The 23513-nt window shown below is 34.1% G+C and overlaps 1 protein-coding gene across 2 annotated transcripts in view; it reads left to right on the top strand.

Moving 5' to 3' along the window:
- The window catches only part of BRD10 (bromodomain containing 10), a 105507-nt gene that overhangs the window by 42385 nt on the left and 39609 nt on the right, over positions 1-23513 (top strand). For both annotated transcript variants that reach the window (XM_060155057.1, XM_060155056.1), the window contains exons 3-4: positions 10801-12218; positions 22016-22095. In XM_060155057.1, coding sequence (XP_060011040.1) covers positions 10801-12218; positions 22016-22095 — 1498 coding nt within the window. The remainder of the gene's footprint in view (positions 1-10800; positions 12219-22015; positions 22096-23513) is intronic.

Raw genomic sequence — 23513 nt, 5'->3', positions numbered from 1 at the left:
GCCTAATCTTCCAAGAGTAAGCCAGTTGGTGCTAACTTTGGCCCACCAATGACAAACTGTTTGTATTGCTGGCTCTTACGCTAATCACTGTGTAAGCCTAAGAAAGTTACCTTATCGCCCTTCTATGTCCTTAGTGTCCCCGTCTATAAATTGAATAAATAGTGTCTGAAATTGCCGTATCTCTAGCCTTTATTGGCCAAAGGTTGCTAGCACTGTTTTAGTCAAAACCAAGTCCATAAAAGTGTCTTGGTCTGCTCCAACTTCTCCTTTCATTTTCTTCCCTGAGCACTAGTTGTTACTCTTTCACCTCTACAGAAACAGAGCATGATTGATTGTGACAGGGTTGACCAAAATCAGTTTCTGTGCCAAGCATACTAAATGAATGCACTTTTTATTGGTTGGTATTCTAACAGATAGTTTTCTATACCAAACTTTTAAACAAGCTCTGAGTTACATTTCATGAGAAATAACTTGAAAACCTTTTCTTTAGTTAACAACAGAATATTGAAGAAATGATTACCCTTCTCAGTATATATAAAGTGCAGAGAAACTCAATTTCATGGTAAACAGTATCCATAAATCTAACAGGTAAGAAATATAATATCCATAAATCTTTTTGGTATTGGCTCTTTAATATCTCCTGGCTAATATTCTTTTTGAAAAGTTGATTGAAGAATTTTTTTTTATTTCATTGGCTGTATAGTTTAAAAGTTACATAGTACTATTAAGGCTTCTAATTAAAGACAACAGCCTTACTTCAACTCGTCTTCTATTTCATGACTCAGAAACATCTACCTTTAACTTTTTAGCCATTTTTTCTAGTAATTATTTACACATTTCTAAATACATGCTGATTGCTAGTTCCTGATTTTTCAGTTTGGCATTATCTGTTGACATCCATCTTTGGAAGATGAGATTTATTTCACTTACAACTGTTTCCACTCACTTGGAAGTTATATGCTCTATTTCTCTTGTTAATTTTGATCTTTTCTGCCTCATCTGTCTTATATATGATTGATGAATAATTTAGCTCTATCTCATTTTTTACTCGCCGAACTAAACATTATTGTTACTGTTTTTTGTAGTATAATGTTTATTTACCCACATGATTCACAGTTGATTTGTTCTTCAATTCTTTCATCTTAGAACTTCTTTCTGTGATCATTGTTTTCCTGAAGTATATACTACAGAAGTATTTTCTCTGTATCTTGAAATTTGGATAGTTTCTATTACTGTCTCCAAGTTCACCAATCTTTTCTTCTGCTATGTCTAATTTGCCATTAGTCCCATTCAGTATATTTTCATCTCAGACATTGTAGTTTTCATCTCTAAAAGTTCAATTTGGGTCTATTTTATATCTCCCATGTCTCTACTTAACTTTTTGACCATATATATTACAGTTTCAATAACTACTCTAATGGCCTTATTTGCTAATCCTAACATTTGTTTCATTTCTGGGTCAGTTTTGAGTGATTGATTTTTATCTTCTCATTATGGACCATGTGTTTCTGCTTTGTTGTATGCCTAGTATTTTGGTTTGGATGCCAAACATTGTGAGTTTTATCTTGGTGGGTGCCGGATATTTTTATATTTCTGTGAATCTCCTAGAGCTTTTTTTCTGGAATGCAGTTAATTACTTGGAAACAGTTTGGTCATTTTGGGTCTTTTATGATTTGTTACTTGGGTCCAGAACAGTGCTCAGTCTAGAGCTAATTATTCTCTACTACCAATGCAAGACCTTTCTGAGTATTCTATCCAACATCCCATGAATTATGAGTTTTTCCAGTGTGGCTTGTGGGAATAGACATTATATTTTCTAATCTTTTGGATGTTTTCCCCCACCTAGTTTTGGGTTGTTTCCTTACATGCATACACTAGTCAGTGCTCTGAATATTTGAGGGGGACTCTGTACATCTTTGCTGTTCTCACTTTATGCAGCTCTCTCTTCTTTAGTATTATGTCCTATAGACTTTAGCTGCCTTGGTGTCTCTGGATTCTTGACTTCTTCTCAACTCAGGGAGTCTGCTAGGCTCTACCTGGGTTCCCCCTCCTGCATCATGGCCTGAAAATTCTCTCAAAGCAGTAACTGCAACAGTTGTTGGGCTCATCTTCTCTGTTTCCCGTCTCTCTGAGATCACTGTCCTTTGCTTGATGTTTAGATTCTTACAGACCATTGTTTTATCTATTTTGTCAGGATTTTTATGGTTGGTTCAGGTAGGAGAGTAAATGTGATTCCTTGTTACTTCAGGTGGAAGCAGAAGACACTTTAGAAGTTTTTACTTTACTTAGAATGAGTTCTGCTTTTTGTCTAAATGAAAATGACTTTAATTTATCCTCATCCGTGAATGCTAGTTGTTTCTGGTTTATTTTGTTGCTATTGAGAAATCTCTCAATCTTTTTGTGATTGTTGTATATGTAAGCTGTCATTTTCCCCCCTGACTGCTTGTAAGATTTTTTTTTGTCTTTGATGTTTTATTATTTTATTATGATATGCCCAAGTGTGGTTCTCTTAATTTACTTTCTTGGGCTTTTTGAATTGGGGATTTGTGTCCTTTATCATTTCTAGGAAATTCTCAGCCATTATCTCTTCAAATATTGCCATCATCACCACTCCCCTACCCCTCTTCTGTATTCTTATTTCTGGAGCTCCAACTGGGTGTTTGTTAGACTTTAATCTGTCCTCCCTCTTTTACTTCTTTAACATGCCTGTTTTATACTTTGTTTCATTAACTGAAATTTTCGAGATGAATTCTTGTGAAGGCTTTAGGACCCCGATTTTTCTATGTAGGGAAGTTTTTTTTCTTTTGGTTATTTTGGGGGTTTTTTTGGGCGGGGGGTTGCCACACTGCATGGCATGCGGAATCTTAGTTCTCTGCCCAGGGATCAAACCCGTGCCCCCTGCAGTGGAAGCTCAGAGTCTTAACCACTGGACCACCAGGGAAGTCCCATATGTGGGAAAGATTTTGAAGTGTGTAGTTTCTTTAATAGATAACAGGATTATTCAGATCTTTGTTCTTCTTGTGTCACTTTTGTTAGTTTGTGTTTTTCAAAAAACTTACCTGTTTCATTTAAATTGTCTCTTGGCATAAAGTTTCTTATAATATCTTTATATCATCTGTATCTGTAGAATCTACAGGATGTGCCCATTTTCATTTCTGGTATTGGTTTTGTGTATGTGTATGTTTGTTTTCTTCATCAGTATTGCCAAGGGTTTATTAATTTTAATAATGTTTCCAAAGAACCAACTTTCGAATTTAATGATTTTTCTATTGTATATTTGTTTTATATTTCATTGATTTCTGCTCTATATTTCCTTCTTTCAGCTTTGGGGCTTTGATTTGCTGTTCTTTTCTAGTTTTTTTTCTTTTAATGAACACGTATGTTTGATTTTCAACTTTCCTTCTTTTCTAAATATACATTCTTAACTATAAATGTCCCTCAAAGTACTGCTTTAGTTACATACACCCCACCACTTTTAATTATTATATATTTTCCTTCCATATTTCCATCTCTACTCATTTGCATATTTAAAGTCTGTTATTTTAGTACCTACCCTAGAAACTTTCATATGCATAATTAACTTATTAAAGCCTAATCAATATTTTTACCATTTTCCTGATTAATACAAGGACCTTGGAACACTTTTAACTGTAATCATTTCTCACCCAGCTTATTTGTTATTGTTGTAATGTATTTTAATTCTATCTTGTCTTCTTTTTAAACTCCACAAAACATTTTTATCATTATTTTATGCCCTGTCTATATAGATACAGCTATATATTACCACTTTTTTGCTCTTTTCCCATCTCTGATCATCAGTTAAGGATCATTGACCTTTATTCCATTTGAAGTAAATCCTTTAGCATTTCCTTTGGATGAGGTTCTGTTCATCACAAATATGGAGTTTTTGTTTGAAAATATCTTTATGTTTGTCTTCATTTTTGAAAGATATTTTTGCTGCGAATGGATATTTACATTGATAGTATTTTTAATATTAATTAATTAATTAATATTTGGCTGCATTGAGTATTCATTTCTGCAGATGGGCTTTCTCTAGTTGTGGCAAGAGGAGGCTACTCTTCATTGTGGTTTGTGGGCTTCTCACTACAGTAGCTTGTCTTTGTTGTGGAGAACGGGCTCTAGGCACGCGGGCTTTAGTAGTTGTGGCATGCGGGCTCAATAGTTGTGGTGCACAGGCTTAGTTGATCCGCGACATGTGTGATCTTCCCGGAACAGGACTCGAACCCACGTCCCCTGCATTGGCAGGCAGATTCCTAACCACTGCACCACCAGGGAAGTCCCGATAGTTTTTTTTTTTTAAGTACATTAAAGATATTCCATTGTCTGCTGGCTTCCATTATTTCTGTTGAGATAACTGTAAATCTTTTTTTTCTTTTAATTTCTGTATTTTTCATATTTAGAAGTTTTCTTTAGTTCTTTTTCAAAACTGCTTTGCATTTTAAAATAATCTTTTTCTTTGCCCTTGTTTTCAGTTTCTTTTCACTAGACGTATTTTGCACCTCCTAAATTACCTATGTCTATAGATTTTGGGGGGGGTCGTACTTTTTTTCCTATCCCTCAACAGTAACTTATTTCCTTTTATATTTGGGGGTTTTTTTGACTGTGAACTCATTTCTTGTTACTGAATCAGTGTGGGAGTTCCTTAAGATCTAGTTATAAGGTTCATTGCCTCAGAGAATTGATTTTTTTCTGTTCAAGTACCTGACAACAATTTTGACATGAGACCATGTTAAACTTTTTGAGCACCCAGGAAATGTGAATGTGGTCAGTAAATCCACATGAGTCAGCTTACAGTTACAAATTCTTTAAAGAGATTTTATTTTTTCTCCATCCAACACTCCTATTGTGAAGACAGTTTTCCTTTCAGTCCCTTAGTTGGGGCCAGGAGAAGGGACTGTTGTTGCTAGTACACCCTTCTGCTAATTTTGTGGGCTTTTGGAGTCCCAGCTTTGTGCTGGGGAAGCCAGATTCTGTCATCCCACAACCACCCCCATTCAGTAAAAAGCTAAAACTCCCCAAAACTATAAGCACTTTTGAAAAAAAAATGAATTTTACCAAAAATCTCTAGTACTGTTTAGATATTTAAATGTAATTAATATACATAAATGCCAAATCACAAATGATAGTTTCTTCATTAGCTTTTTTAATGAACCAGAACTACTTGATTAATTTGTTGTATCTGTAATAATAAGGTAGTTATAGTGTGACCTCTTAGCCAGAAATATAAAAGTAAGTTTCTTCTATAAAATGAAAGTCCTGATATTGCTAAAATAGTATTCTTACTATGTATTTGTTTTAACAGATTACAATATGATAGTACAGAAAAATAGCCAGTGTCAGACACTGTGCCTCGACTTTCATTCAGAGTCCATGAATTAGTCACATCTTTATGTTTTTATACATCTTTTCTAGAGTAAGAGCTCTCACTCTTGAAAATTCAAGAGAAAGAAGTTATTATATTTTCTTCCCCTTGTTGGTGCATTTTAATTTCTCTCCCCAAACCTTATATGCTTTTATTTCTTTAAATACAGCTTTATTGAAATATAATTCACATACCATAGAGTTTACCTATTTAAATATAAAATCCAGCTGTTTTTAGTACATTCACAGAGTTGTGCAACCATCACTGCAGTCAATTTTAGAACGTTTCATCACACCAAAAATAAAGACTAATGGGACTTGCCTGGTGGTCCAGTGATTAAGACTCCATGCTCCCAAAGCAGAGGGCCTGGGTTTGATCCCTGGTCAGGGAACTAGATTCCACGTGCTGCAACTAAGAGTTCATATGCCAAAACTAAGATCCAGCGCAGCCTTAAAAAAAAAAAAAAAAAGACTGTGAAGTCACTTCCCATTTCCCCCACCTCCCCAGTCCTTGGAAACCTCTAATCTACTTTCCATCTCTATTCATTTCTGGACATTTTATGTAAATGGTATTATATAATATGTGGTCTTATGGGTGACTTTTTTTACTTAGTATCATGTTTCAAGGTTCATCCATGTTGTAACATGTATAAGCACTTCATTTTTTTTAATTGCCAAATAATATTCCATTTTACAGATATACCACTTTTTTTTTTTTTTTGGTAGTTTGTCAAATGCTTTTTTTTCTTTAAACATCTTTATTGGAGTATAATTGCTTTACAATGGTGTGTTAGTTTCTGCTCTATAACAAAGTGAATCATTTATACATATCCATATGTCCCCATATCTCTTCCCTCTTGCATCTCCCTCCCTATCCCACCCCTCCAGGTGGTCACAGAGCACCGAGCTGATCTCCCTGTGCTTATGCGGCTGCTTCCCACTAGCTATCTATTTTACATTTGGTAGTGTATATATGTCCATGCCACTCTCTCACTTCGTCCCAGCTTACCCTTCCCACTCCCCGTATCCTCAAGTGCATTCTCTAGTAAGTCTGTGTCTTTATTCCCGTCTTGCCCTTAGGTTCTTCATGACCTTTTTTTTTTTTTTCAGATTCCATATGTATGTGTTAGCATGCAGTAGTTGTTTTTCTCTTTCTGACTTACTTCACTCTGTATGACAGACTCTAGGTCCAACCACCTCACTACAAATAACTCAATTTTGTTTTTTTTTATGGCTGAGTAATATTCCATTGTATATATGTGCCACATCTTCTTATCCATTCATCTGTGGATGGACACTTAGGTTGCTTCCATGTCCTGGCTATTGTAAATAGAGCTGCAATGAACATTGTGATACATGACTCTTTTTGAATTCTGGTTTTCTTAGGGTATATGCCCAGTAGTGGGATTGCTGAGTCATATGGTAGTTCTATTTTTAGTTTCTTAAGGAACCTCCATATTGTTCTCCATAGTGGCTGTATCAATTTCCATTCCCACCAACAGTGCAAGAGGGTTCCCTTTTCTCCACACCCTCTCCAGCATTTATTGTTTGTAGAATTTTTGATGATGACCATTCTGACTGGTGTGAGATGATACCTCATTGTAGTTTTGATTTGCATTACTCTAATGATTAATGATGTTGAGCATGCTTTCATGTGTTTGTTGGCAATCTGTATATCTTCTTTGGAGAAATGTCTATTTAGGTTTTCTGCCCATTATTAGATTGGGTTGTTTGTTTTTTTGATATTGAGCTGCATGAGCTGCTTGTAAGTTTTGGAGATTAATACTTTGTCAGTTGCTTCATTGGCAAATATTTTCTCCCATTCTGAGGGTTGTCTTTTGGTCTTGTTTATGGTTTCCTTTGCTGTGCAAAAGCTTTTAAGTTTCATTAGGTCCCATTTGTTTCTTGTTTTTATTTCCATTTCTCTAGGAGGTGGGTCAGAAAGGATCTTGCTGTGATTTATGTCAAATAGTGTTCTGCCTATGTTTTCCTCTAAGACTTTGATAGTGTCTGGCCTTACATTTAGGTCTTTAATCCATTTTGAGTTCATTTTTGTGTATGGTGTTAGGGAGTGTTCTAATTTTATTCTTTTACATGTAGCTGTCCAGTTTCCCCAGCACCACTTATTGAAGAGGCTGTCTTTTCTCCATTGTATATTCTTGCCTCCTTTATCAAAGATGAGGTGACCATATATGCATGGGTTTCTCTCTGGGCTTTCTATCCTGTTCCTTTGATCTATCTTTCTGTTTTTGTGCCAGTACCATGCTGTCTTGATTACTGTAGCTTTGTAGTATAGCCTGAAGTCAGGGAGCCTGATTCCTCCAGGCCCATTTTTCTTTCTCAAGATTGCTTTGGCTATTTGGGGTCTTTTGTGTTTCCATACAAATTGTGAAATTTTTTGTTCTAGTTCTGTGAAAAATGCCATTGGTAGTTTGATAGGGATTGCATTGAATCTGTAGATTGCTTTGGGTAGTATAGTCATTTTCACAATGTTGATTCTTCCAATCCAAGAACATGGTATATCTCTCCATCTGTTTGTATGGTCTTTAATTTCTTTCATCAGTGTCTTATACTTTTCTGCATACAGGTCTTTTGTCTCCTTAGGTAGGTTTATTCCTAGGTATTTTATTCTTTTTGTTGCACTGGTAAATGGGAGTGTTTTCTTAATTACACTTTCAGATTTTTCATCCTTAGTGTATAGGAATGCCAGAGATTTCTGTGCATTAATTTTGTATCCTGCTACTTTACCAAATTCATTGATTAGCTCTAGTAGTTTTCTGGTAGCATCTTTAGGATTCTCTATGTATAGTATCATGTCATCTGCAAGCAGTGACAGCTTTACTTCTTCTTTTCCGATTTGGATTCCTTTTATTTCTTTTTCTTCTCTGATTGCTGTGGCTAAAACTTCCAAAACTATGTTGAATAAGAGTGGTGAGAGTGGGCAACCTTGTCTTGTTCCTGATCTTAGTAGAAATGGTTTCAGTTTTTTACCATTGAGGACGATGTTGGCTGTGGGTTTGTCATATACGGCCTTTATTATGTTGAGGAAAGTTCCTTCTGTGCCTACTTTCTGGAGGGTTTTTATCATAAATGGGTGTTGAATTTTGTTGAAAGTTTTCTCTGCATCTATTGAGATGATCATATGGTTTTTCTTCTTCAATTTGTTAATATGGTGTATCACATTGATTGATTTGCATATATTGAAGAATCTTTGCATTCCTGGGATAAACCCCACTTGATCATGGTGTATGATCCTTTTAATGTGCTGTTGGATTCTGTTTGAATATTTTGTTGAGGATTTTTGCATCTGTTCATCAGTGATATTGGCCTATAGTTTTCTTCCTTTGTGACATCTTTGTCTGGTTTTGGTATCAGGGTGATGGTGGCCTCGTAGAATGAGTTTGGGAGTGTTCCCCTCTCTGCTATATTTTGGAAGAGTTTGAGAAGGATAGGTGTTAGCTCTTCTCAAAATGTTTGATAGAATTCACCTGTGAAGCCATCTGGTCCTGGGCTTTTGTTTGTTGGAAGATTTTTAATCACAGTTTCAATTTCAGTGCTTGTGATTGGTCTGTTCATATTTTCTATTTCTTCCTGGTTCTGTCTCTGAAGGTTGTGCATTTCTAAGAATTTGTCCATTTTTTCCAGGTTGTCCATTTTATTGGCATATGGTTGCTTGTAATAATCTCTCATGATCCTTTGTATTTCTGCAGTGTCAGTTGTTACTTCTCCTTTTTCATTTCTAATTTTATTGATTTGAGTCTTTTCCCTTTTGGTTTCTCCCAAAACTAATTGATAAATTGGTTTATCAATTTTGTTTATCTTCTCAAAGAACCAGCTTTTAGTTTTATTGATCTTTGCTATCATTTCCTTAATTTCTTTTTCATTTATTTCTGATCTGATCTTTATGATTTCTTTCTATTTATCCATTCAGCAGTTGATGGATATACAAATACCAAATACATTTGGTAGTTTTACTCTTTGACTATTATGAGTAATGCTACTATGAACATTAATATACAAGTTTTTGTGTGGACATATATTTTCATTTCTCTTGGACATATACCTAGGAGTAGGTTTGCTGGGTCATATGTTTAACCTTCTGAGGACCTGCTAGACTGCCTTTGAAAGTAGCTATATCCTTTATAGTGTATGAAGTTTCCAGTTTCTCCATAGTTTTACCAATAGCTGTTAGTATCTCTCTTACAATAATCATCTCAAGATCATTATCTTAAGAGAGATACCAATTCATGTATTGGTATCGTACTGTGGTTTTGATTTACATTTCTCTAACGGATAATGATGTTGAGCATCTTTTCATCGGCTTATTATTCATTTGTACGTCTTCTTTGGAGAAATATTTACTTTGTCCATTTTTAGTTCGGTTATTTTATCCTTTTATTATTGAGTTATAAGTGTTCTTTTATTTTCTAGATACAGATCTCTCATTAGATACGTGATTTGCAAAAATGTTCTCCCATTCCATGGTTGTCTTTTCACTTGATGATGTCCTTTAAAAGCACAAACGTTTTTAGTTTTGATGGTGACCACTTTATTTTTTCTTTTGTTGCTGTGCTTTTGGTGCCATATATAAAAACACTTTGCCTAATGCAAGATCACGGAGACTTCTTTTTATCTAATTTAATTTTTTTAATTAAGAAAATTTAAAGCAGTGCCCGTAAAGAACTTTTTAAGGGGAAGAAAGCACTTATAATCTCATCAACATAGGATTCACGTATTTTTGGAATACTGTCATCTCCTTGTTCAGTATTTGCATATTTTCATTATTGCTATTGTTTGTTAAGTACTATATTGTGTTCTGATGTTTTTTGTGTTTATGCATAATATTCATAATTTTAATTTTAAGGCTATGTAATATATCCAGCTTATTTCCCAGTTATGTAATACAACTTCTTTATATTTTTATTTTCCTTATACAGAACTCCAGTTAACACTGACAAACACGTAACTTTTTGCTTCTATTGAATTATCTTCTTAGAATAACTTTTTAGGAATGGAATTATCAGGTCAAAGGATGTAAACATGTTTACAGCTCTTACATGACATCATATTACTTCTAGAAAGCACTAAACTGTGCTTTTGTATAGTAAACATTTTAAAAATGTTTTTCATTTATTTTGAAGTTGATACACATTGTGAGTTGAACAGTTTTGCCTTGAGTAGCAATGTTAGTGATAATCCTCCATCAGTAAAACTCAGGATCAAGTTATATGTGTATTTCTTCATCTGAAAAAAAAAATCACAATAGTACATCTAATGGGACACTTTGTACTGATAGTGAAAACTAGAACAGCCAATTGCCTTGTTGACTGAAGATAAATATGACATACTTAAAATTTAGTATTTTATGGTATTCTCTACTTTAAGTAATAATAATATAATTTGTTAAATTTTCTTTAGGCTTCGGGAGCAGGAGAGAAAAGAAGCAGAAGAAGCTAGTCAAAAGGAAGTAGAAGAATGGGAAAGAAAACTTCTAGCTCAAGCAGCTCCAACTTGTATGGAGACCATGTGGGAAATTCCAGCAATCGGGCATTTCCTTTGTTTAGCCCAGCAAATTCTAAATTTGCCAGAAATAGTCTTTTACGAATTGGAACGCTGTCTTCTGATGCCTCAGTGTAACGCTTTTCTATCTAAAATAATGACTTCTCTATTAAGTCCTCCCCATCGCAGACCTACCTTACATCGAAGACCTACTTTGCCTTATAGAACCTGGGAAGCAGCACTGAGACAGAAAGTACAGCAGTGGTACACGGCTGTAGGGCAGACTGAAAATCCCAATAACTGTGCTGAAAAACTTGGGTTGTGTCCTCAGTTTTTTAAAGTTCTTGGAGAAGTTAATCCATTGGAAGAAAAACTTTTTCATGAACTACCTTTCTACCAAAAAGTGTGGTTACTTAAGGGTCTTTGTGACTTTGTGTATGAAACACAGAAGGAAGTTCAAGATGCTGTACTTGGACAGCCTATTCATGAATGCAGGGAAGTTATCCTTGGTTACGATTATTTGGAGAATGCTTATGTACATTTCCCACAGTTCTGTGGTGCAGATGTACGGATTTATAAACAGAGACCTTTTCAAGCCCCAGAATTTCCAGTTCCACCCATTAAAATACAAAGAGTACCTCGTATTAAACTGGAGAAATTGAAGTGTGACTATGTTAGTGCAAGTAATGGAGAACATAGGTGTAGTAGAGAAGGCCTGCCCTCTGCCTTCAGGAAAGAGCAGGAAATTAGTTTTGATCCAACTTGCTGCCCTGCTAAAATGAACTTGGATAATCATGACATTTCTGTTGAAATGGAAGTGAAATCCAACTGTGAAATTAGAATTCGTAGGCCCTATGAAATGAAAATAACTGATTGCTGTAAAGAAAATTTAGAGAAACCAGGGAGCCCAGGGGAAGTTACTGGCTTTGGAGAGCCTCTCAGTCCAGGTGAAATAAGGTTTATAGAAAATCAGGAAAAATATGGTGAAGCTTCCAGAGTAAAGCCTGAACCCAGTCCATTAAAAGAAAATGCTCTGAAATCTTGCCAAATACATGTAAATGGAAGTCACAGTGATCATCCAGAAATTAACTGCCACAAAGTTGTAAGGGATATTCTATTAGAACAGTCACTGCAGAGCCACAAGAAACTCAAAGTAACTAAAATGAGGGCAAAAAAGAAGAAAAAGAAAAAAAAGAAATTGAAAGATGTTTTGAATGAAAACTTACAAAGAAAGCGCGAAGGTCTTCATTCCCTTGCATTCAAGTCTTACAAACCTGAGATCCAGAATAAGTTATTGATCATCAAAAAGAAAGCAAAACACAAGAAGCACAAATCTGGTAAGCTAACACAAAATGGGTGAGAATTACATTTTAGCATATATCAAGTAGTGCTTTCAATTAGGCATCATGGAAGGCTCTGACTGACAAAATGAAATAACGTGTGTATGTGTGTGTGTGTGTGTGTGTGTGTGTGTGTGTGTATGTATGTATGTATGTTTAAAGGTCAAGTTTTATATTAGTCCCCATAATTAAAACCCAGAGCAGAAGAGGTTTTATATATAATACTAACAACAACAATATACTGATGTAATACATTTGAATTTAATTCTCAGTTGAGAATCTTTGGGCATTATGTTTTTACATTCTCTGGACCAATTTCTCCATAAGTGATGCTTCCCATCATTTTTAAGAAGTGTTTTTTTCCCCAGGCTAAGGGCAGTACAGTGCAATGGAAGAAGCACTGATATCAAGAGGTATCATTCCCAGAGCTAAAGTGTATAGCAACTAGCTTCTTAAACCAAGGCAAGTTAGATTATTTTTCTGGGTCTTAGTTTTTTCCCACATTATATATTTTTCAACTTCCTGAAAAATTATTTTAGTATATATTTTCATATCCAGAAAAAAATGTGAACTATAAGGGAAAAATTACATCAACTAATAAGATATGAAGCTTTTTTTTTTTACAGGATTTGTAAGTTTGTCTTACACCAGATTTAAGTACTCACTATATTTGCCACAAGCCTGTTTGAACAATAACAACAAAAAATCCGATGAATAAAGTCTTCAGTGGTTGTTTGCTCTCTTTTTATAATTACTCAGGTGCTTTTGCTTTTCCTGTTGTTTGCCATTTAATCAATTTATGTCTCAGTTACTAAGAGCATAGATGAGATAAAAGCACATGATCAACTTCATTTATTAACACTAATAAAAAGTTGTTGGATTGGGAAAAACTTGAATAGTTTACTAAAATGAGTTGTGATTTATTGTCATTATTTATGGATTTCAGTTTTTTATTCCTTCCCTCAGTAACAAAGGTAATGAAGATTAGACAGTAATTTGATGAGTTGGCAGATGAGGGAGTGAACTTTGTTTAGCTGATATAGTTGCTTTTATACTTTAGTTATTTAAATCATTAAATACAGTTAAATGTATTTTAAAATGCATATGTAATATATAATTGATAAAGAAGTAGTACAAATTTTACCATCAAGAACAGGCTTGGGCTTCCCTGGTGGCGCAGTGGTTGAGAGTCCACCTGCTGATGCAGGGGACACGGGTCCGTGTGCCGGTCTGGGAAGATCCCACATGCCGCAGATCGACTAGGCCCATGAGCCATGGCCGCTGAGCCTGCGCGTCCAGAGCCTGTGCTCCGCAACAGGAGAGGCCACAACAGTGAGCGGCCCGCATACTGCAAAAAAAAAAAAAACAAAACTTTATTTGTTGAACTAAAAATTGCAAAGTGGTCCACAATGACCCAGATGATAAAAAGCTACAGTTTTTTTAAAGTGACTCTCAACAATAAATCCTTTAAATTTTATAAGCAATCCATTAGGCTATATAAATTTAGTTTTACTGATTTGGCAAGTTCTCTTTGAAATGTTAGCCTCTAATATATTAAATAATATTTTAAAATTTAAAAACTGTTTTCAATTCCAAAGCATGTAGTATTGTTTTATTAATACCATTATCACCTAAAAGCTTTTAAGTGTTCATTTATGACCTACTATTCATGTGTTGAAAAGTAATTATGGCTTATGATGATTTATAAAATAAAATAGATATTGATGTAGCTCCTATACAGATTATACCAGTAGCAGAATAAAAATATTAACTCCTAAGGATTGAATTAAAAGGAGTTTGTATTGTAAGCAAATAAAGTGTTGCTTCATTTTTAAAATGGAAGTTCAGAGTGTTTGTAGATCAGAGAAAAAATTTGTGGGAGTTGCATGTCTAGTTCTAGACAAGTGGGTGAATAAAACTCAGAAGCAAATTCAGTGAGTACGGTTCATGCTCTCTGAGGCTGTTTGTTGGGAAGAGAAGGCTTATAGGAATGAAGTAGAAGAAAATAATGGCACTCGCCTATACACTTTCTCATTTTATCTTCAGGGCAAATTTTGGAAAGTCAGTTTTCAGTGGCACAAATACTAGGATCTGGCTACAGTTTCCTTCTCCCTTGTTAGTACTGAGTAAGCATAGGCCAATTCTTTAGTTTCTTCACTAAACTTCTTACTGGCATAACAGTACTACGTAAAATGATATAACAACAACAAAACATCTGTTTTACGTCTTTCTGTACACTTGTCTATCTGAGGCTTTGCCCTGAGGTTTTTTTATTAGGTATATGACATTGTGGCCTTTTATAGTTAGGGGCATACCCTAATCCAGTGTTTCCTTTCTTACTCCTTTTAAAAGTGAGCTTCATGGTCACAGGTTTGGGAAATATTCCTCTTACAGATTCACATTGTGCATTAGTGCAGGTCCACAGTGCATCTTACAAAACTCTTGTACCAGATGTGTTTTGGAATTCAGAAATCTTCAGATTTTAGAAGGGTATTATGATATATATATAATGTTTATTAAATAACATCCCCAGTGGAGCTTAGGGCAGCCCGTGTAATCAAATGTATAATTTCTACAGAAAAATATGAAATAGACAAACTAAATGAGATGAAGACTACAAAGAACCTCATAACAGTTTATGTCACGTTTTGCTATCATATAAATTATTTTTAAAACTTCAGTTTTCAGAACCTTTTGGACTGTAGAATTGTACATAAGTGATTCTGGGCCAGTATATTAAGGACTTCAGAAAATCTTGAAGAAAACTGTTTAGTTTTGTTTAACCCAGTATTTTTCAAGTTTACTTGAATACAGAGCTTTTTTCAAGGAATAGTATTCTGTAGAATGTGCTTTGGGTTAAAGCTGTGTCACCCATGGCTGATTTATGAACCTTTACTTAGGGTGGACTAAATGTAGTTAATCGAGATTTACGTAGTTAACCTGGTCCAATTTATGTTGATTACACAGGCCCTAAATTTTGGTGGAATCTCCAGATTTAGTAAAGCTTATTGTGATGGCAGATGATTTTTAGTAGAAGGCACAAAGATAAATTGGTTGAAAATGATTTGATAATTTTAGTGTGCTGTGAGGCACTTTTGCAATCCATAAGCATTTTAATCTGTTTTTCAGAATTGGACTCTTCTTCCTGCTTTGTAAATTTTGAATTTATTTTCATTTATTTAAGCCTGCTCCTTACTCTTGGAAGCATTGTAGAATAGAAAAACATTGGCATTTTCCCAAATATGCATACTTATAGCACTAGATACTTCTCCTTCATAATATTTATAAAATTTATTCTTAATAGTTGAATTTCTAGGTTGTTTTGATGATTGTCTCCCTCTGTTCTATAACATTCTTGAGGACAGAAGGATTATTTCTGGTTTTGCATCCCTAGCACTTAGCACAGTGACTAACTCATTGTGTAAGAATCTATTGAATGAATAAATGAACACACATAATGCGGTTCTCCCAGGTATAACTAAGATTTATCCCTTAATATGTATCTTTCACATTCTTTTAATGCATTTATATTTTTTAATAGGATTATACTATACATACCATTTTACAATCTGCTTTTTTCCCACATGACAGTATACCATGAACATCTTTGTGCAATAAATAGATCTCTATAGCATCATTTTAAATGGCTGTGTAGGATTCTGTTATGTGTATTGTGTAGTCCATTTAACCAACCTCCTTACTGGACATTTTGGTTGTTTTTGGTAATGCACTATTATAGATTGTGTAGAGCAGGTAGAGTTGAGTGAAATGAGTGAGAAATCTTAAAATGAGAGGACTTTTTATAAAACCTGAAAAAAACAAACAAAAATGATTCAAGATACATTAATTATTACAAAAAAGCTTGTGGTATTTTAAGTTATTTATTTCAACCAGTTTGGTTTGGAGGGGTTTTCCCTCCTTACATGGTCGTTATTTTCAACCAAATCATTTTGTGTGAGCTCCTCTAAACCAATTAAAATAAATAAGACAAGTGGTGTTAGTTTCTTATAGGTGAAGAAACTAAGGTTCAAAAATAGTAAATAGCCTCATTTAATAATTGTTAAGTATATGGTAAAGACCATACAAAGGTCAAAGAGAGGCTAAATCCATGTGTGCTATAGTAAGATTTAATAGAAGATGAAGGACTTTGAAGAATAATGGGGATTGGGTAGATGAAAATGGTTAATAATGTGAGCACAGCCATGGAGGCGTAATTAAGCCAAGTGTCAGTGAAAAAATAAGCATAATTAGAGAAAAACTTAAGGAAAAAGTTGAAAAGTTGAGGCTTTAAAAGGTGTCTGAATGATGGAAATATGCCATTTTGAGGTGATATCTTTCTGGGTATGTGGTGCTATTTTAGATAATTGAATCAGGAATACAGTGCAGGGAAATGAGCTTGAAATAAAATATATCAAATGTGTGAAAGTAATGAGCTGCTTTATAGGGAATGACTGAGAAAGTAATGTAATCTACAATATTTGATTATATCCAGGCCCTTATCTGTGAAACAGTTGTGTAATTCTGTGTTAATATTACTATAGAACCTAACTATGTTTGTCTTTATGGGAAAAATTCTTAGAGGACCAACTCAAGATGCCAAGGTACAAGACTGAAAGAATCGACTATACTCCATGTCCTTTTATTTTAATGCCTTCTACTTCCCCCACCCCTCCAAAAACCTAATACTCGTATGATGATTACTGCATGCCAGGCACTATTCTAAGCCCTTATATATATTCTCTCATTTAATCCTCATAAAAACTCATAAGTAGATGCTACTATTCCCCCCATTATATAGATTTTATAGATTTTTAAAAACTGAGGCACAGAGAGGTTTATTAACGTATCCAAGGTCACACAGCTAGTAAGTGAATGGCAGGATTAGGAGAAGGAATGTTGCAGGGTAATTAGGATGCCATTAAAGAGCTATAAAAAGAAACTGGCAGTGTTTATAAAAATGAAGGGATAGAAGATAACTCCAGGAAGAGGAAATTCTAAATCCAGATAAGGAATGATTATATAACTGTTCTATCACACTGACAGAAGAAAATAACATTTTGAGAGAGAGGTTGCAGTAAATAGCAGAATTTGACAACTAATTCAGTATTCTGAGTTAAAGGGGAAAAAAAGAAATAGGTATTCAGGAGTTATCGAATTATTTTATAGTGTTAAAAAAATGCCAGTATGATGAGAAATTTGCTCATAGGCAAGGAGAATAGAAGGAAAATCAGCTGTTTTATTAAAGTCAATGGCTTACTTAGAACATTCCAGAAACTTATATTAGCCAAGATATGGACACTTAGTAAATTAAAGCCATATTTAGACTGTTTCTGTGACTTCACCGTCTAGCTAGGCACTTGCCAGAATCACTTATAATACAAATGCTCTTGGGTTTTTACTTTTAACAGTGATTAATGTCTTAGTATCCATTCACATTAATATTCCTAAAATGAAAGTACTGAGAGAGTAGTGTATGTGTTGGAATAATTTTTAAACATGGGAAGGCCGAATCTAGGAGTATTGAAGTGGAAGCCTGAATAGTCCAAGGAGCCAAGGAGTGAATACAGGCAGGAAAACCAGGTGAAGGTAAGGATGAAGAATAAGAGACTAAGGAAAGAGTTGGATTGGGAATGATAGTCACCTTAATTTTTCTGGTAAGTGTATCTCCATGTTCTAGAATACTACAATTTTATGCCTAAGTTATAGTGTGAAATATATTTTTAGTTATATTTTTCTCTCAAGTTGGGCTTCCTTCTAGAGCTGATCTAAGCGTAATTTTAAAAAGCTTCATTAGGCTGTGCTTGTATCAATTACTAGGCCATATTTAGTTTCCTTATCCATTTCTAGGTACATGTTGACACTCACTTTTTGCCCATGTTTGTGTTTTAGGCTCAGGAATTGTGTTGAAATTCTTTGTATGTTTTAAATTGACTTCTGACAGTTATATTTTATGGGACTAGGTGACTTAGGGCAGTGGAGGTAAAAGCCGTGGGTATGATCAAGTAAGTGGTAGAGGAATGGAAGCCCACTAGGGGGCAGTATGTAACTTGCCCTCTGTATTATCTGGCCCTGGAGCAAAAGCAGGTTATAAAACAAAGGCTGTGTGGTTTTACAGTATCCCATGCTCCATTTTAAAAGTAATATTTAATAAAAAGTAACAGTTGATTTTTATTGAAGAATACAGGAAAATTTGTATTCAAATTGTTTTGTGGAGGACATAGTCTCAAGGTATTAAGTAATAGTGAATATGCAAATCTTATAACCCTAATCAAAAGGAATGCTCTGAAATCAATCAGATGCAGATTACATCCCTGTAGAATGTCTGAAAACAATGCAATATTTTACCATAAAAAGAGCACAGCTTTGAAGTGAGACCCATCTAGTACAAATATATGCTCCAGTGCATATTAGCTGTAAGTTCTCCATCAATTTATTTACCTGTTTATAGCCTGTTTCTTTCTCTGTGAAAAATGAGGTAATACCTACCTTGCTGTATTTTTTCAAGGTTTAATGGAATAGCAAGCAAATGCATAGCACCTAGCATGGTGCCTGGCACACGGTAGGAATCGATAGATGGTAACTATGATTTTTGAGAGGTTAGAATTACATAATGGAAAGAGCTTGGACTTTGGTGTTAGAGTCCCTGGCTCTGGGGCTTACTTATTACAGTGTAACACTTAAGTAAGTTAAGTAACTTTTTTGATCTTCATTTATCCCTTATTAAAATGGGGATGTTGCCTACCTTGGAGGGTGGTTTTCAGAATTAACTGAGGTAATTTATATATCACCTTACTAAGTGTCTGACACATAGTAGGCTATCAATAAATGTTATTTTCCTTACTACCATTCCTAGGTCATGTTGTGAAACTCTTTGGTAAATTGTGTAAATTATTTAAATTGTCTGTCAGCGTTTTCCTCATTATAAAATGGACTCAGATTGACCCTAAGAATTGTAAACAATTACCTGCCTCCCTTTTTCTATCCCCAAACTGATAAAATTTCTGATGAAGTATAGGATTCTTATATTTAAGGATCATTTCTCTTCTGTGCTAAATGCTATACATGCAAAATGAATAATAGGATTTCTGTTGTCAGTAATTTCCAATCTAGTAAGGAAGAGAAATATATAAACAGATAATTATAATACTGTATGATAAATGTTACATTAATTGATATGTGTACGAAGTCGAGTGGTAGCACATAGGACATAAGAGCAAGAAGAACTAAAATGAAGGACTAAGTTAATAAAAGAATTTGAAGAAGGTTAAAAGATAATAAACATTTTGTTTAAACCTTTACCACAACTTAGCTAAGGCACGTGAGAACAACAGCTAACATTTATTGGTGATTTACCATGTGCCTAGCAGTAGTCTAAGCTCTTAACATGTTTTAACTTGTTTAATTCTCACAACATAGGTGATATTGTTATCCCTATTTTAGAGATGATGAAACTTCACAAGGAAATAAAATAATTTGCTCAAGGTCTTGCAGCTAGTAGGTGGTTAGAACTGATATTCCAACCCAGGTAGTTTAGTTCCAAAACTCAAGCTTAAAACTACTGCACAGTACTACTTCTAGTTACTTAATAACATTTAAGTATCTTAATGACATGATGAAAGGAGATGCCTAGTAACCACCTCAGCTGCTTAATTTACTTAATTTACAGTCAAACAGAGTGACTGTTAGAGTTAACTGAGAATTTAGTACCTTAGTGCCTCTGTGGCAACAATGTGAAATTAATTGGGAATATCAAGAGTGACCTCTGTTGTGCTTATAAAGAAATAAATACAAAATCAAATTATTTTTTAAAAAGCTAGTTAGAGGAGTGCTGAGGGGGTGGGGAATAGGAATGAGGAAGGATTTCATTTCCTTCAAATTGCTGTCTTAGGTCAGCAAGCAGTTAAATCTTTTCCCATGAACTTTCAAGAATAGTAAAGGTAGCATATAGAGGAAAGGCATTTTGGTGTTCAGATTTATCAGTCCCCTTGAGAGGTACCTATTGCATCCAGTTTAGAAATCAGTAACTAGCTGTATTATAGAGATACCAAGAATTTAATCACTTCTCCTTGAATATTGCTAAAGCAGCCACCCACCCACTTGTTTTTGTATGAGTTTAGTTCTAGTGTAGGTACTGTGTGAGCACATAAGCAAATAACAGTGATAAGAAATATACATTAGTTTTTTTTTAATTAATTTATTTTTGGCTGTGTTGTGTCTTTATTGCTGCACGTGGGCTTTTTCTAGTTGCGGCAAGCAGGCGCTACTCTTCATTGTGGTGCGCGGGCTTCTCATTGCAATGGCTTCTCTTCTTGCAGAGCACGGGCTATAGGTGCGTGGGCTTCAGTAGTTGTGGCTCGCAGGCTTAGTTGCTCCGCGGCATGTGGGATCTTCGTGGACCAGGGCTCGAACCCATGTCCCCTGCATTGGCAGGTGTATTCTTAACCACTGCACCACCAGGGAAGTCCCTACATTAGGTTTTTAAATTTAATTGTTACCTAGTGGAACAAAACACTAAAACCCATGTGAATCTCAGCCACTGAAAATTTGCAGTAGTTCAAGTATGGTATACTTGCATTTTATTGAGTCAAAGTTAGAAATGACCCAAATTACAATTCTGTGATATGATTGAAAGAGGAATACAGAAGAAAATACAATTACATTGTAAACTGGAATTGCGCTTATGAGTTGAATGAAATGTTGCAATAAAAACTGTTTTCATGCAAGATCACATCTATGCAGGAAAACATTTAGAAAAGAACAATAGGGGTTATGTAGTATAGCAAAGTTGCTTTCGGTACTTAGTCATTTTCTCTTTTAAAAAAAAGTAATTTTTAAGATGATTTTAGCCTACAAATGATTGTGAACTAAAATTAACTTTTAAGTATTTCTAATTAATTTTTTATTCCCTACATAGATTGTAAACTCTTGGAGGACAGGGTTTCCATTTTATAATTTTTTGTTGTCCCCATAAAGTGTACTGTATCTCATGTTTGTTGATTAAGTAACAATTTATTAATTGATTTTGCTGATTGCAAATGGGGGGAAAAGCATTTACTTGACTATGTTCCTTACTAGAAAATAGAGGCTATATGTATGTACATATTTCTTTTGTCTGGTTAAATACATATTTTAGATTATATGTACTTTATGCTATGAAATAGATTTCTTTAAGAATGTGGATTTATTTTTCCTAGTGATTTCTGATTGCACAAATGACTAGGTGCACTTTAAAGGGAGATGTTTACCTTGTTTTAAAACTGGTTATTGAATACTGCCAACGGCAGTCCATTAGGTGAGTGCAGAACTAAAGGGATAGAAGGAAAACCCTGTTTCTTAAGCTACTGAGAGGATTTTCACATTAGGTTGAATAAAGACCATAGTCTTCAGAGTATAGTTGTATGCAAGTTCCTGACTACAGAAGTCATTGTTAAAGGTAAGGTTTTTTCTTATGTAACCTCATTTTAAGTTGTGAATTAGATTTTAACTAAGCAATAGTAATGTGACTTTTTTGCCAAATCTTATTGTAATAAATTCTGGTACTGTGCAACACATTGGAGATTATAGTAGTTTGGTTCTTATAGAAAGAAAACACCATTTGTTAATATGTCTGTTACAGGTAGTTATAGTTTAATGTTTGCTTTTGCTGGGGCTTGTTTTGATTCATCATTTTTATTTGACTCACTAGAAGCCATCTGTTAGTTATAATTTAACTTTCAAGGTTCTATGTAATTTGGGTTTTGTTAATGAAGTGCTATAAACAGCATTATGAAGCTTTTCTCTTTTAATCTTGAAAGGAAAAAAATCCATATCTAAAAAAGCAATCACAAAGAAGAGGAAAACTGTCACAAAGTCACCTACTGTACCAGAATTTCAGGTAAATGTTTCAATTTTGTCTCAATACTTATTAGTTTAATTTTTTGTTTCAGTGTTTATATTGTTCCTCAAGAGATTGGCTAAATTCCGCCATAACACACAATACTTTTAATGAGATGTTTCCAACTATGACTTTTTCCCTGCAAGTGTAGATATAGCTAAAATTTAATCTGCTAGTATTTCAAAAATTTTTACCTCTCTTTTTGTCTCTTGATAGTCAAAAATCTCTGTGGTTTTCTGTACGCTATACTGTTTTGTAGAAGTAATTTAATAGAAATATATATATATATATGTATCAAGTAAATGTGTAGATGAAAGTCTTCCAGGAACTAACTATAATTTGTACATGGTAGCATTGTGTAGGTAATCCATTTTATTTTCATTTATTTGGGCACTATAGAAATAGCAGACTTATTAACTTAAAAAACAAAACTTTTAACACAGCTATATATGAACTTCAGAGAGAATATTAAGTAAACGTTAATTGAATGGTTTTTTAAACATTTCTGCAAAAAGAAAAAAGTACTTGTATGTACTGCTATCTGATTATGTGAAGAGTTTTCTGTTTGTAGTTGATACTAGAATAAGCAGAGAAGTTCACCCTAGTTAAATAATACTTTTATTTTCTACTTTATGAAAGATGAGTTTCTACAACAAATGACTATTTCTTTAAAATTTTTCTTTGTATTAGCGTGTCCAATCTATTTCTGGTTTAGATTATAAAATTAACACTTAATTGCCAAAAAAAAAAAGTGATGTTAAAATGAATTTCTGTGAGTCTCAAAACTAAAGAAGAAAGTAAAGGAGTAATAACTATGAAAATATTGATAATATGTAATGTGAGTTTTACAGTTACCTGTATCCAAAAATGTAGACACATCTTTTTTTCAGTAAAAATTCTATTTTGGAAGTGTTTTTTATGGAAGCTACTAATTGGTAAAATTTAATACTTTTAAATGAACAGTAAAAGAAAATAGACATATTTTTCTTTTAGTATTTTAGAGTATTTTTAATGACATCCTTAGGATGAATTACAACCATTTCTACAAAATCCTTTTATATAAAGTAACCTTGGTTCCAGCATATTCAGTTAAAAACAAAAAAGTGTATTTACTGTTTACTTAGAGGCTTTTCTACCATTGCTTGTGTGTGTTATTTAATGCTATAATAGTATATTGTCATTCATTCTTCCACTGATTTCATGCTAGCCTTTGCTATTTCTCCCACTCATTTTTTCCTTAATCCCTCAAAGTATTCATCCTGGCAGTATGGATCTCAGAACAGATCTGGTCCACTGTTGATATTCCCCTTCATTCCTGTATTAATGGATGGATTTTTATATGTAATAAGTGGCACAGACAGCATAGACAGCATAGACAGTTTTTGTTTTGTTTTTTTAATTGCAGGTGGTATTCATTA

This window comes from Lagenorhynchus albirostris, chromosome 7, assembly GCF_949774975.1.
Source record: "Lagenorhynchus albirostris chromosome 7, mLagAlb1.1, whole genome shotgun sequence".
In the NCBI taxonomy this organism is placed as follows: Eukaryota; Metazoa; Chordata; class Mammalia; order Artiodactyla; family Delphinidae; genus Lagenorhynchus; species Lagenorhynchus albirostris.
The sequence above is the reverse complement of the archived record's forward strand: the minus strand, read 5'-3'. Positions and strand labels throughout refer to the sequence as shown.